This window comes from Kryptolebias marmoratus, linkage group LG14, assembly GCF_001649575.2.
Source record: "Kryptolebias marmoratus isolate JLee-2015 linkage group LG14, ASM164957v2, whole genome shotgun sequence".
NCBI lineage: Eukaryota > Metazoa > Chordata > Actinopteri > Cyprinodontiformes > Rivulidae > Kryptolebias > Kryptolebias marmoratus.
In genome coordinates this window covers 15,284,127-15,299,554 of record NC_051443.1, presented here as the reverse complement: position 1 = coordinate 15,299,554, position 15,428 = coordinate 15,284,127, and the positions used below count along the sequence as shown (strand labels likewise).

General features: G+C 35.7%; 1 protein-coding gene across 1 annotated transcript in view; it reads right to left on the bottom strand.

The window, feature by feature from the left end:
* LOC108230990 (astrotactin-2) overlaps positions 1–15,428 on the bottom strand; it is a 268,258-nt gene that overhangs the window by 114,354 nt on the left and 138,476 nt on the right. Inside the window, exons 5-7 of the mRNA XM_017407677.3 lie at positions 14,574–14,681; positions 11,160–11,306; positions 6,917–7,084 (exon numbers count right to left, since the gene is read on the bottom strand). Of these exons, the coding sequence (XP_017263166.1) occupies positions 6,917–7,084; positions 11,160–11,306; positions 14,574–14,681 (423 nt within the window). The remainder of the gene's footprint in view (positions 1–6,916; positions 7,085–11,159; positions 11,307–14,573; positions 14,682–15,428) is intronic.

Genomic DNA, 15,428 nt, shown 5'->3' with positions numbered 1-15,428 from the left:
GGTAATTGATCTAGGAGATCTGGATTAAGGGCAGAGAAGGTCCTTCACCAGGGGTCTTCAATCCTGGTCCTGGAGGGCCACTATCCTGCATGTTTTCCTTGTTTCCCTGCTCCAACACACCTGATTCAGTGGTTAAATCACCTCTTCATGTTCTGCAGAAGCCTGTTAATCTCCCATTGATTCAAATCAAGCATGTTGGAGCAGAGAAACAAGTAAAACATGCAGGATGGTGGCCCTCGAGGACCAAGATTGGAGACCCTGTCCTACACCATGCAAAGCTTTAAGAATAAGCAAAATAATTTTAAAATCAATTCAGCATTTAACACAGTGCTAGTAGTGACATGTGAACCAAGGAAATTCTGTCTATACATTTTTCGTACAGGTAAATTTTTACTTTAATCCACTAAATAATAAATTTGTCTAACTAAAAAAACCTACCATATTGTAACTTTAGTTGGAATGCAATTTTCTCACCTTCCACCTTTTCCTTTTTTAACCCATGACATATGTAAATAAAGCTTGATAAATATGACACATTGATTTTGTCCCACAATCTGCCACACAGTATTGTAAACACGGCTAAAGAAATTAGCTGTACCTGTCCTCTTTCCTGTTTGTTTATGTTTTTAATATATTCCACCAACATGTGCACAATTTAAATTTGATGTTCACAGTTTCTTCCTGTACTGATTTTCCATTGCTTTTTTTGCTGTGCAATCAGACAACCTTTATTTGGATAAAAACAGTGAGACTTTAAAAAACGCAAGTGAATAAATGTATACTTACTTCAAAGTTTGAGTAATCACTACTTTTTAAAGACAAACATTTGACTCTAATAAAACTGCAGTCTATACAGTTATATGTGAGTAATTGCTCCAGGAAGAAAAATGTAGCTGTAAGTTTTTTTTTCATTTATATTTGATGAAATTAAAAGCACCTTGACCTGCTATTATACTGTTCAAAGTCAATATGCCCTATTAAAACATATTTATTTGTAAAAAATAATACTAATGGTAATACATAACTGAATACATGTACAATATTTTAGCATATTTTTTTTATTTACAGTCATCACCTGAATCAAATGACATAGGTCAGTTTGTGTTATTATGAAATGTTTTAAAGTGAAAAGTGTTTGCAAAATTAAAAATACTATATTTGCCAAGGGTCTATGTAGGCACACATAAATTATTTACTTATACTTTGAATGGGTACACACAGAAGTCCAACTAAGGAATCAGAAGAACCTTGTGGCTCACGTTTTCACAACTATAAGTGTGGGCTTCAAAGCTACCAAGGGACCCATTTTCAACATCTTTCCCACCTTGTTTCAAATGATGTGCAGTAGTCTGGAAGCACATTCTTCCTGTAATCTGAAACACACCTTGCAAATAATCATTAAAGTGTGGCGTCTTCTTTTCGGCAAAGGCATTTAAGTTAGGATCAAGCAGTTAGCAGGAAGATTTATGTTGGCTTGATTACACAGTCTGTTGAGTTAACCTTTACACAATTTTACAAGCACATGCTTTGTGTGTCCGATTATCCCCTTTGAATAAGAAGAGACATTGCTCAGGAATACAAAAGGAATTTTGTGGTTGCATAGCAAAACTAAGTTTAGTCAACTAAAGTTCTAAAGGTATATAGGCAACCAAAAAATGATAGGAGTTGTTCAGAGTTGAGTAATAAAGACACCATTTCAAAAAAGGATTAATCTAGTAGTAGAAACACATCACTCAGAATTATGACCGCTGGTCATTAAACTTGAATGTCACTGAGCTGCTCACCCACTGTGACAGCTGCACTACTTTTACATTTGAAGTTGGGTAAAGTTATCTACAGATTCTAGAGAGATATTAGCCATATCCAAGTCCACAATCCGCTCTGCAAAAGGTTTTGTTCTTCAACTGTTTTGATGATGTTCGACTTTTCTGCAGCAGTCGCAGTTTCTTCAAAATTTAGGATTGTATCCATTAAATACTTAATAGCTGTATTTTGACATCTTTTCTGCTACTGACTCAAAACAAATGACACAGCTTAACCACTTCCTGTTAGCTATTTCCTTTGCAACTTTAATAAATTCTGTGCATGTTTTAAAGAGATTAAGTGTGCCACCAGGGCTTAGATAAAGTAGGTTAAATCAGGGATTCTAAAAGATGTAGCTGACTGATTATAACATATTGTCAGCCTAATTTAGAGATAATCACTTGAGAACAATTATCTGATGGTGCACATCTAAAGTGTCGAGACAAACATGCAGCCAGACAATGCACTGTGACATATTTTGCAAAAACTAATATAATATTATCAATAAATTTAGTCCCTATGGTCAACTGCTTTCTTCCTTTAAATGAGTTAAACAGAAGCAATCAATCGAAAGAACAAAGTGACTCTCTTCTTCCTGTTTCACATCACGCCAGAAATGATGTGCTTCACTGTAATAATTTCTGTGTCTCACTCTAGCTGCGTGGATGATTTTCACATTTCAAGGTTCATAGTGTTGGCACAGAAGAGTTATTGTTCCACTGATGCCTGTTTGTGCTTGTAATAGTATTTTCAAGAAAAGAAGCTATTCCACCCAAAGACCTTGGGCCAATTCAATATAAGTGTTTATTCCAAGGAGTGGGCAATAATATTGACATGCAAGTACATTATACAACATGTTAAATAGAAAGCTAAAGTAGCAATTCTGTTCAGTTAAGTTTTATTTATATGGAGCCAATTCATAAAGAATATAATCTTGAGCCACTTGTCAGGGTGTTCAAATGAGCATGGCTCAACCGAGTTCTAATTTAATTGATTAAAAATGTTTGTTTTGGTTTGGGGTTGAGTCTCTGCTTCAAGCAAAGGAGTTTAAGTATCTTAGTGTCTCATTCAGAAGGGATGCTAGCATGAAGTGAGAGATGGGCTGACTGTTTCAACTGAAGTAATGAGTGCACCAGTTCAAGGGGATGAAGAAGGGACAAAGCTGAAAGGCAAAGCTCTTGATTTACTGCTTCACTGACAGGCCATCCCTCGCCTACGGTCATGAGATCATGACCAAAAGAAAAAGATTACAGATACAAGTAGTTGAAATGAGCCTCCTCTGCAGGATGTCTGGGCTCACCCTTAGAGGGAAGGTGAGATTCTCAGTCATTCAGGAGGGAGTTCGGGTAGAGCCGCTGTTTCTCTGCATCAAATGGAGTTAGCTGAGGTGGTTTGTATCTAGTTGGTATCTAGTTAGAATGCCTCCTGGTCACTTTTATTGGCAGTACAGCCCACTAGGAAATGACCCCAGGGTAGACCCAGAGTTAGCAAAATATCTAATGAATCACTGGAAAGATTTTGGTGAAACTTGCAGCAAATCATCAGTGGGTGTACTTCCAAAACTGAAAAATCTTTGGCGTCAGTCTAATTCAAGGTGGCTGACATCTCGAATTGGACTGAATTATATATTTTAGCTATTTTGAGCCAATACAAAAATAACTTTAACTCAGTCAATTTAACAAATACTGAGCTAGAACTTAGTGTGTTAGCAGCTGTAAGTCATTCACAAGACAGCTATGTTTTAGGAATGACTATTTGCAGTGTTACATATATACATTATGTCAATTGAACAATTTTTAGGCTTTTTGCCTTTATAAGGTAGGATGACGTGCCCAAGAATATTACAAAATCATTACGACAAGTCATCTTAATTGCATCACTAGTTAGAAAATATTTTAAATTATCCTAATTCAGTAAATAATATCATGTGTTTGTTATGGCAATAGATATACTGTAAATGCAACAATTTATGTAAAAGTAAATGTTGCTGAAAGTGATGTTTTTCAGCTATTTACAAGGACAGTTTTTGCAGTCTTGACAATATTTATAGCATTATTAGTTTCCTTATAATGGTCAGCCAGAGCCCAAGCAAACAGCAGAAAGAGTTGCATCATGCCAATCCATTGACCTCCACGCTGCCAGTTGAGTTATGGAGTGAAGGTGAGGGCAGAGAGGATTGATTATCCAGTCACAGTGATACAGCGACAGGTAGTCAACAGTGACTGTCAACCAGCGTGACACTGAGGCATGATGGGGCCACATGATGGAGATGCTGGGAGATAACTTGCTGAAACAGCCCGCTGCTTGTGATTACAGAGGCCAAAGAAAGCGTGCCCGCAGGTGTTTTAGAACACATGTTATAAAACAGATGGCCTTCACTGGTTTAAATGTCAAAATGTGTAATTTCAGAGCAGTATGCGTAGAATATAGCTTGCAGAGCAGTGTTTTTAGTTTAAATACAGATATTTTTGGAAGAGTGAAAACACTTTCCTGAAGTGACAATGTGTACAATTTTAAATAAGATAAATGCCACCGTTTACAAAAACAGAAGTTACAAAAATGCAGTACTTATTTTTATATATATATATATTACCACATAAAAGTTTTGAACACTAATTTTGTGACTTGTTCAAGGTGACATCGACAAGAAATAACACTCTTGAAAAATCTGCAGGAGGCAGGAAATACGCGTCACATTAGAGATCTTACTAATGTTCTTGAGTTCTTTGTGGATCGTGCATGCAAGTGGGCTGATTATATAAAACCTGTGTTTTTTAAAACCCTCCATTTGATGACATCTTATTTCCTAATCACAAGACGCACAGGAATGATGACTCAATGGAAGCACACAAGTTTTAACAAATGGACATGTGCTTTGACCATTAAACAAAAGATGAAGTGAACAATATTTGTTTTTTATTATTTAGTTGAAAATTATATTTTTTCTATATTATGTTACCACCTAAACATCACCAGTTCATATGGACACTACATATATTTTTGCCTTTTTTGTAAATACCTCACTTAAGCAGAATTGCTACGTCACATTTTACAAAATTAACCCTGATGTTAACATAGTAGGAAGCATTTGGCTGTGTTTGTAAGGGAATTGTGAAGCATAAAAGAGGACAATTACAGGAACAGAAATCACTTTTGAAGAGCACCTTTAATTTGGCACTTTGGAGGATTTCAATTGACTAATGTGAACCAAATTACTTAACAAGCATAAAACTGATGAAATAATCCGGCTGCTGAAAAGGACAGATGAAAAGGGAAATAAATGGACAGTCAAGAAGACGGAGCTCGACAGCAGCACAAACAAAGTGAGGATGTTGAATGTAGTTGGATTGGGACAAATGACTCTAAAAATGAATTACAACCAATAATGATTTCACATTTCAGGAACGTGCAGGGACTGATGAACGTCAGGCACATCTACTCACGTCTGCATCAGAACCAACAAACACATGGGTGTTAATTCCATCTTTGGCATCTTTGTGTATACTGACTGGGTTGACTGTCTAGGCCTCTGATACATTATGCAGCAGCCTTGAATATGTCCTTGACTAGGGTTACATAAATTTCACATACATTACAGATGTAATCCATTCTAATAAGCTTAGACTTTATCCAGTTGGGCAGGAAAACACAAGGGAATTACACCACTCAAGGTAAGATAAATATTATTAGGCTGCATGCTCAGCTTTTAGTGGGACATTTTAATGTCACAAGAGGCAAAAAGGTGTGTGCTGATTGTGTACATACTGCAGCTGGTGATTATTTACCTAGACGGGGAAAAAGAGGCCAGGAGCGTCTGCTTACACAGTGTGAATGTTGGGGTTTAGCTGTTTCACCATGCTCTGACCTACAGAGGACTGTCACATTTACTTAAGAATCCATAAAAAGGTGAAAACATGAACTAACTCACCTTGACTTTTCTTTCAGTAAAAATTCTGTCAGTATTTCAATTCCATTATTTTCCTAAATTTCCACTATATCTGTGAAACTTAATGCTAAGTAAATATGAAATAGTTTTCATGAAATCCAACCACACCAATGACCCTCTGCAATGCCTTGATATTCTGGGAAAATAAATTTATTCCCCTCTGTTTATTATTATTATTATAGGCATTGAAAGCCCTTATGCTGTTGTTTTGCATCCAGCAACACACTCCTATATGGCTTATAATGGTTGGATCCACTGACACCATCAAACCTTGTGGGTTTTTTTTCTGAGCTTAAGATATGTTACAGTATGTGATTAAAATGGTTAATTCTACATATAGATGGTTTCAGACCTTTGTCCCATAATTATGTAAGATTTATTTATTGATCCTACGCTGTACTTTCATTGCTTCTTTTCAGTAGATTTTGAATGACTGTCCCTGCTTATAGAAAGAAAATAAAACAGCAGAACTTGTTTAATTTACAACCAGTTCTCAGGTGTTCATTGCACGGACACTTATTTGCTCAATCACGACACTAAATTAAATTTAATCAGTACACTGAAAATTTCACAATAAAATGCTCTTTTCTTTTGAATAATTTATTTGTAATAATTTATTTTTTTAATTTCCCTAGTATTGATTCTGCTCTCTTTGGTTTGTGTGGGCCACCTGAGCTTGCACTGGTAAATATTTGATCTAATTAAGCAATTCACTTGGTAACTCAGGGCTGTAAAGTACGTTTTACGATAAAGAGCAACAAGTATTGACATTGTTAGAAGTAGAAAAAAGTTTATCCTTCCTTATAGGGGTTGGACTTGCACTATTGGCAATAAGTCATGAACACTATTGCTACATAAGTTTGACTTATATTAACACCATGGATGGTGTTATATTCACAACAGTTTTATTTTATTTATTTTTTTGATTTGTTAAAAAGCTCAAAGCTATTTATTTGTATAATACAATGGAGTTCCACTTCCTGGTGTAGATTTACCCCTACCGCTATGCCTGCCGCCATCCCTTAGCCCTTAATTTGAAGTTACTACAAGGGTAGTGTTTAAAGATTTGTCTTTCTTTGAAATTGAACAATCCATCAAGGGGGCAGCAGGATCCACACTTTATAGATCCCAGTGTTTGAATATGTTAGTATGTTCATATGAACTGACCTGTGTCCTGGTCACAAATCTGTTCGCAGGGCTCTGTGGTCCTCTGGCCACAGTAGTCTCGGATCCATTGCGTTGATGAATTGGTCTGGTAGTAGAGAGTTAGCTTGGCTGGATTTAGCCAATTAGAGACATCCAGGAAGCTGCCCATGCTGACCACAAAACTACTTCCTGAAAAATAAATAAATAGATAAAACAATTTTAAAAAACTGACATCATACATGAAAAATTATAGGGAGAGATTGATTATTTGGCATTTAAAAAAAAAGCTCCTTTCCAAGTCATACTGGCAAATCAATTGGGGAAGTAGCTAATTCTTTTGTTTTCACTGTAATTTTATTTCCCATCCTGACCAGACTGAATTTAAATGAGAAAATTAAGACCCATAATGTGTGTATTGATGGGATTTCCTTGGTAATTGCACTAGATGGGATAAAAGGGTTTCACAAGTCAATCAGTAAATGCTATTCTGCAAGACGCTGACTTACCTTTCTTTCTTACTGCTTTCAGAGCAATCGTTAAACTCTGATCACTGAACAAGACTAGGCCTAATTGATGCCAATGAGTTTCGGTTCCAGAGGGAGCAGTGAGGAGATTGTACTTTAGACCTCTAGTTAAAACAGGCTTTTTTTGCAGCTGTGTTGAGAGTATATGACTGGGTCACAGCAGAACAAACATCCACGCTAAGAGTACTCCTAGCCACAACATTAAACCACTGGAGTAAATAATAATTTGTAAAAAAAAAAAAGCAGCAACAAAGAAAAAGCTACAAGGTAACCTTTGATCTTGGCACTGTGGATCAATGCCGACATCTCTTTGCCTCATACTGCTCTCCACTGTTTCAGAAAAAGCACATAGCAACAACTCTCCTCAGTAGCAGTGGTCTCCTCCAGAAGGACAATGTGCTTTGCCACTCTCCAGAAACTGCTGAGGAACAGACTGCCAAATGAAATCAAGGGCCAAAGTCATTGATTCGGACTCCAAATTCCCAGATTCCATTTTGATGAAGCCTCCCCGGGAACGCATTGGACCAAAATCCACAGATGTCTATCTTTTCAACCCAAAGGATTGAAAGGGTCAGCTGCCAGTGCCCTTTGTGCCAGAGGACAACCAAAAAAATAAACAGTTAAACAAAGTATTGTTTTGACTGTTTTAATGTTGTGGCTGATCACTGAAAATTGAATTTAAACTATACTGAAAACCTAGACTAAGATACAAAGTGAGAATTTAAAGGGGATTCAAAGGAGTAAGTAAAAACAAAGAACAAACAAAAAAAAAACTGAGTTCCAGGAAGTGCATATTAGATCAAAAATTCTAGCCATGAAATCCATGCCACAAAGAATGCTTTGATTTGGAGAACAAACAGAGATACCATCTGAAGCCTCAGCCATGCTCTTAATGCATTATTATTTCTATTCAAAAGTAATTGATAATTTCAAAATCTATTTTTTGCTTCTTTGTACGTAAGTGTATAAATGTACAAAATAATATATGAAAAAGTACTAATAATAACAAAAAATATATTAACAATAAATAATTTTATCAAAACTCACTGAAATTAAGTGGATTTACTGAAGATCTCAAAAGCGAGGGAGCAAAACCAATCAAAGTGTTAAAATTGTAAACACACAGAAAACTCCAGAAAAGGCTCTTGAAATCATTTCACAAGTCAGGACAACAAAAGGGAGAGCACAATGAGGCCAGTTTCTGCAACAAGGCAGCTAAGAGAACAGGTCTGTGCCGAGAGAAAGAATAGATTTATTAACTTCAGCTCAGACAGAGAGGAGGCAATTGTTAAATTCTGGACTCCTTTCTCTGTGACCTGTAAGGAAACTTTACCACTATGGGTGCATCATTTCTTTTTTTTCTTTTTTTTTTGGTTTACACGTTTTCAACTGAGTTAAGAAAAATAGAGAGTATCTTTTACTGTAGTTTTCTGAGAAATAAAGATAGCCATGAATATCTGTGCCATGGCTGCTGGTTAAATGTAAAAATGTAAAAGAAATGATCAAATGCAGCATAAGGCTCGAACAGAAAACACTTAGATTAAGGATCATATTTACCTTACACTGTTTTATCAAAATTCCTAAAAATTACATGCAGTATTTTACAGAAAAACAACAACAACAACACAATGTTATTTCAAAACACGATTTCTTACTGTGTGTCAATAATTCTTACATTGACATAAATAGGCAAACATTTCAGGACCTTAACTTTTCAATTATTAGAGGGCAGGTAACAAACTTCTTGTTACTCCAATTGAACAAACTTAAAACTTAAAGGTTGTTTATGTTTTAGAATGACAAAAAACATATTTGGACAGATAAAATAAATGTGGATAACTTGGACTCAATAACTCAATATATTTTTTCAGTACCTGAGCATGTACTTTGAGGTTCTCTTTTTGTCAATTAAAAAAACAACAACTGTGTGGTCTATGGTTTTCTGTTTACCATCACCAGACAAGTTTACTCGTTACTCCTGTGACATTTCCTGCTCATGGTGATGCCTGACCTGACACAACCTGTCTGCACAGCTGACACCTATCTTTGTTCTCCACAATTTAAAATGCAGATCATGGAAGACAGCTCATGTCTGTGTGTCAGATCACATGTTTTCCCTTGGAAATATAGCCTTCTCCCCATGTTTGCCTGCACCTTCCTAGCTTATATTTACAAGAGGCTTGCCAGTTTGGATTTGTTTTGTTTACCTGTTGTATGTGTGTGTTTGCTCTGACTATGTGCCCACTGTATGCTTGCAGACTGCTGGGTTAGGTTGCCTTTAATCACATCTGCAGTGCATCTGCTGTCTGCTTTTTCTATATCCTGGATATCCTGCACACAAAAGTTAGTTTTACAGCCTGACAAACAAAACCTACACTCCAAATCCCTGATGGTAACTGAATCAGTATCGGGTCAAAGGTAGAGCTTGGAAATCATCAAATCTTTTGAAACAATTCTTAGAACTGGATACATCATGCTATATGAACCTATATAAATAGGTTGATTACATTGGATTTATATGCTGTTCCATTTTCATTGTTTGCCAAAGAGTGCAAAAACTATGAGTGTAGGCGGTGTAGAGATGAGGCACCGGAGCCAAGATCACCTGATCAGTTGATAAGTGAATGCATGGCTCTCAGAGACATGGCAATCATTAGATAAATAACCTAAGCTCTTCACTCCCTCTTGCTTCATTTACTTCCTTGCACATGTTCAGTTTTAGCCTCTGCTCTCACTTAGGGTTTTAGTGTGGAATCTTGCCAATAAGAGACGCAGTTTAAATTTATCCCAGAGCCATCAAGCAATCTGAAACAGATTGCTAGTTTTAGATTACAGGTTTCCATCCTTACACAGATGGTTACAGATGCATCTATGATTCCTTACTGTGCTTGATTCTTCTGGACTTACATACAGTTTTGTGAATGTTAGTTTTCAACCATCATGTTGACTAAAACAACGTCTTTGGTTACAGGCTTATGTAACTTTTACTTTGGGACACAAAGCTGAATTACTTTACAAAAATACAGTTTAGTAATTTTCATGAGTACCAGACACATGTATTAAAAGCATGTAAGATGGAAGGTCAAAGTTCAATAAAAAGGACAGATATATATTTAAGGCACTTTGCTCCTCATCATGTAATGATTGCAAATACATTTGTGAAACATATTTTCCCTTGCTTGTTGTCTCTTTTTTTTTTAGCACAAGATTTAGTCTCTGCTGATGTGTTTGCATCTATTGTTCTTAAGCACTTGCAAGCACAAAAACTGAAAGCACTGAACTTGAAAATCTGAAGAACACTAAGTTTACCTTGGTTCAAAAATTGTTTCCACCAACAACAAATCTTCCAAAACAGTTAAAATCCTAAGACATATTTTCTACCACCGTGCACCAACAGGCTGGAGGAAGGGCAAAGACAACAGTGTGCAATCACTGGTGGTGCCCCATACTATAATGTAACTTAAAAATCCATACATTTATCTTAATCCATATCTTCCATAATGTGTGCCATATCTTTGCAGTATTCAGGCAACACTTACACTTTGTGCAGCATCACTTTTCTTTACTTACAAACAAATGGCTCCAATAGTAACCATTAAATCTTGATAAAACACAGCCCACTGAGCCGTACTGTACTGCAAAAATACAGCAAAAAAAAGAGAAAAAAAAACATTTAACCCTTTTGGAATACTGGATTTGTTGGTCAGTCAGCCAAGTTTTATCGTGTGTGTCACACTTACCATCTGCAACAAAATGCTCTGGCACATGGAGAGTAACCTTGACGGTAAGAGGGCAGGAATCCTGCGTCGCATAGACAATGGCAATGACACATGTGCTGATGGTAATCAGTGTTAGGGTGACCTTATTTAGAGGACTTTGTGAGTGGCCTAAAGATACAGTAAGAGAGAGAGAGAAAACAGAGAGAGATAGGTTTAGCAGATTGTAAAGAGATTAACAAACATCTTTTTTTTAATTCCATTTTTATCAGGTGGCAAGAACATAACACAGATACTGTAACTACATAACAACAGGAGGACAAATTTTCTCCTTTTGTCTTGTGTGTTGGTAAAAAGCAGAGCCTTTTCTGCACTTGAACTTACACTTCTGTCTCATAATTCAGATTTGGTCAACATATGGAAAAGATACGTTAAAATAGCACAGCACCTTTATTTTTATATTAGCCCAGAATAATTTGAAAGTGTGATAAAATATTTTATTGCCACTGACAGGGTTATGGATTAGTAGTTATGGTTGCACTTTGGCTCTGTCAGGGCTCATATTTCCAAGCTAGGCTAAAGGGAATTAAATTAGTTGCTCAACCTCTGTCTACTAATATTTATCAGAACTTGGCATTTATCAGAATAGGACATAACTTGGCAGGTCAAATAGAGCCTTACTGGAATATAAGAGGCACAAGTCATAGTTTTGGCTAAGAAATACTGCTGAGATTTGAAGGTAACTGATGAATATTTATTCTTTCCGTTGAGCCTCTGAAAATGTAGTTCTGCTAGGCCCAAAAAACTATCACAATAATTCAGACTCTGAAATATTGTAATCCATAGTGACACATAGTGTATTTAGAACAAATGCTGTGTTACTTTAAAATGATTGGAATAATTACCTTATAAAAGGAAAATCCCAAGTATGATTTCCCTTCAATAACATGACCTTAATAATCACGGATAAAAATGTGCCAAATATAAAATCCATCATGTTCAAAGAAATGTGAATACAAATATTTTCTTTACCCAATAACCTCATATATCCCTAATGAGAGAGCCCACTGAAACTTTGTCAGGAAGTTTGGGCATAGTGAAATGCAGCTCAAGGTTAAAACTCAGGACACAAAGTTATGATGGCGAATCCATCCAGTCTGCACAACAGAAACATCAGCTGTCTGCAGCAAAAGTGGCGACGCAGTTAATCCCTGTGGGGTCAGGATGGTGTCAGTGGGCTTTTGGAGGGGGTCCCTCAATTACGGTAAAAGCTCACTGAGTGAAATAAAGAATGTATGCTCACGGTGGCAAACACTTACATTATGGGCACAAACCAAACAAGTCTATGCTTTCAAACACTTACGTAAACCCACATGGGAATGTAAAGCAGTCACAAATATATTATGTGCCTTAAAGGAATAAAGGATTTTATTTCATGTCTTCTTCTTCTTCTTTTCTTATTCTATTGTTGACTTGCTTCCCTCTGTTCTGCCTCTTTTTTAACAATCTATGACCATTGCGAAGCGTCTGACAGGTTTCTCACAAAGCCCTTCTGATGAAATATGCAGTTAGGTTTCAATTTAAACAGAGCTTTATGACCTTGTTTTCATGTATATTTCAACAAATAATGAATAACCAACAATTTTCAGATTATTTGTATTAACGTCATGCGCATGTTTCAAAAATTCAATGAAAAATGGCAATGTTTTGTTTGTGTAGTCAGAATATGTCATGATAAGAACTGAAGCGACTGACACAGCCAATTATTCCTGTGTTCACACACCTTGGCTTAATATGCTTGTCTTTCACTAATGTAAAGGATGCACTGAAACTACAAGACAAGGATGAATATTAAGCTTGTTTTATATTCTAAGCTACAAGCATTCATATATATTAAATGCACTGGGCTACAAGTGTATCCAGTCATGGTGGTTAGAGTTTCTGAGGTGCTGGTAATGTAAATGAGAAGAACTGGTATGCTTTTTTTAACTCTGATTAGATACTTTTAAGTAATTATTTCTGAACACAGACTGGCTTTATGATGAATAAAGAAATGGACACTTCTTTAGGAACAGTCAACTAGGATACAGAATCAGGATTTCTGTTTACCAGAACTGCTGGAGAAAGAGTTTATTAGTGCAAAAAGTCTATGGTTAACTTCTCAAAGTAAGGTTTAAACATGGGTGATGGCTCACTTGGTTTTAACTTATTCGGTCTTTCAAATAAACAGCTAAGTAATAAAAGCAGGAGAAGCAATTTTGTGGTTTGAATTGAAAGTTTATAAAATATACAAATACATAAATAACGTCAAAGTCCAAAATAGCAATTAGTGGAAAATATAACATTACAGCAACTGATCAACTAAAGGATAATGCATCTCTCAGCTCTTTGATGGATTTTTTTTTTACTAATTTCTCAATTCATGACCTTTAGATAATAATATGGTATAGTTAGCTAAAAAGGCTGAACAGAAAATGAGTAAAAAGACTGAAAAATTAGAAAGAAAAAACTTTTAAAACCCTTCAGAAGGTCTAGGGAACTCATGATTTAGATTTCTTTAAAATACTACAAAAAGCTCTGGCTCCTTGAAAACAGCATACATAGGTGTTTTGACTTGGCCAAAACATTGAAAATGGAGAAAAAAAAGAAAAAAAAGTAGTTTGGCAAATAGCCTATATGAGCGCTCTTTCATGCAAAAGATTGGAAGGAGGAGAGTCATTCAGTGCAAGCTTTTACACAGTACTTTATATGTATTTATATATTTTTTATTTATTGGTTTTCTAACATCACTGAGCGAACTTTTAGCTAATACAATTAATAGAAATACTGTTAGGCAAGCTGTAAACCAGAAGAATAACAGATTAAAGTTATTAAGTTTGTCACCTTTTAGATAACCGAGTAAACATATGCACTGACACTGTATTCGATTTTAGCTTGGTTACCTACACACAAATACAAAATCTACAGTATATCACAGCCCTGGCATCGTATATCATGCAAGTTAAAATCATGCTTCCAGTCCAGGTTATTTGGATTGAGTTTCATTATCACAGAAACTCCATTTACATCAGCTCATATATCTCCGTGAGTGTCACTGAGCTGTGCTATGGAATAGCACTTTAAACACCACAGGGAGTGTGCATGACTTCTTCCTACTTCCAGCTATGCGGACAATTCCAGAACTGTCTCGCCTCATTTCACTCTACTATAAGCCATATATATCATTATTCCCATTCATATTCAGCTAAGTGAAGTTTAGAAATCATTTGTTTTCAAACACATTCTCTTGGTTTTTTTTTTGGTTCCGTTTTTGTTTTAATATTAAATTCTCAGCAGTATGAAATGGATAAGAGGATCCACTCTTGCGCAAATTAAGGCATCTCAAGTATGAAACGTTCATCACAACACTGAAAGTCACACACCTGCGTTTCTTCTTACCTTTGCTGCGCCTTCGACCTCTGTTCTGCTCCGTGTAAAACTTCATTTGATTGTCATCTTCAGGCTCTGAACCGGATTCCCCCTGGGGACCGTACATGCCTCCAGTTGCTGCCAGTGAGATGTTAACACAAAAAAAGACAAGAAGAAATCTAATGAGAATGTGTTATTCAATGATTTCACTGTTTCTGTTTTTCAGGGTAATAATTGCCTCGTTGAATCGTGGGTGGCATAAGCAATGATACTATCTTTATCCACTTGGGTGTCAATTGAATAAAAAAGACCAAGATCACATAATTATAGTATACAAGAATGACATAAATTGAAGATTAAATGAACAACTATGATTTTTTTTTTTTTTGAACTTTTGCATTTCCCCCCTGGTTTGGTCAATCAGCAATTTATCTGTGAAGCTCAAATTTTCTGATCATATTGTGTCACTTTTGCCGGAGTGCATGCATTATGGAGTTAGATTTGTTTCACAATTATTCAATCAAAAAAAAAATCATGTCAAACAAAAAAAGGAGTATTCAATCAAAAAAAAAATCATGTCAAACAAAAAAAGGAGTACTCAATCAAAAAAAAAATCATGTCAAACCAAAAAAAGTAGTATTCAATCAAAAAAATTATGTCAAACAAAAAAACATCTTAAAAACTTTTTAACCATAAAAATATTGTTTTACGAAACAAAAATTTATTTAAAGATTTTTTTTTTTGATTGAAGTCACTAATTTTTTGTTTGAAACTCTTTTTTTTGGTTGAGTTGATTTTTTTTTTGGTTGAATTCGTTTTCTTGCTTATACAACTTTATTTGCTTTGGGGAAGCTTACATGAACATTCTGGGCGGGGATTAAGGAC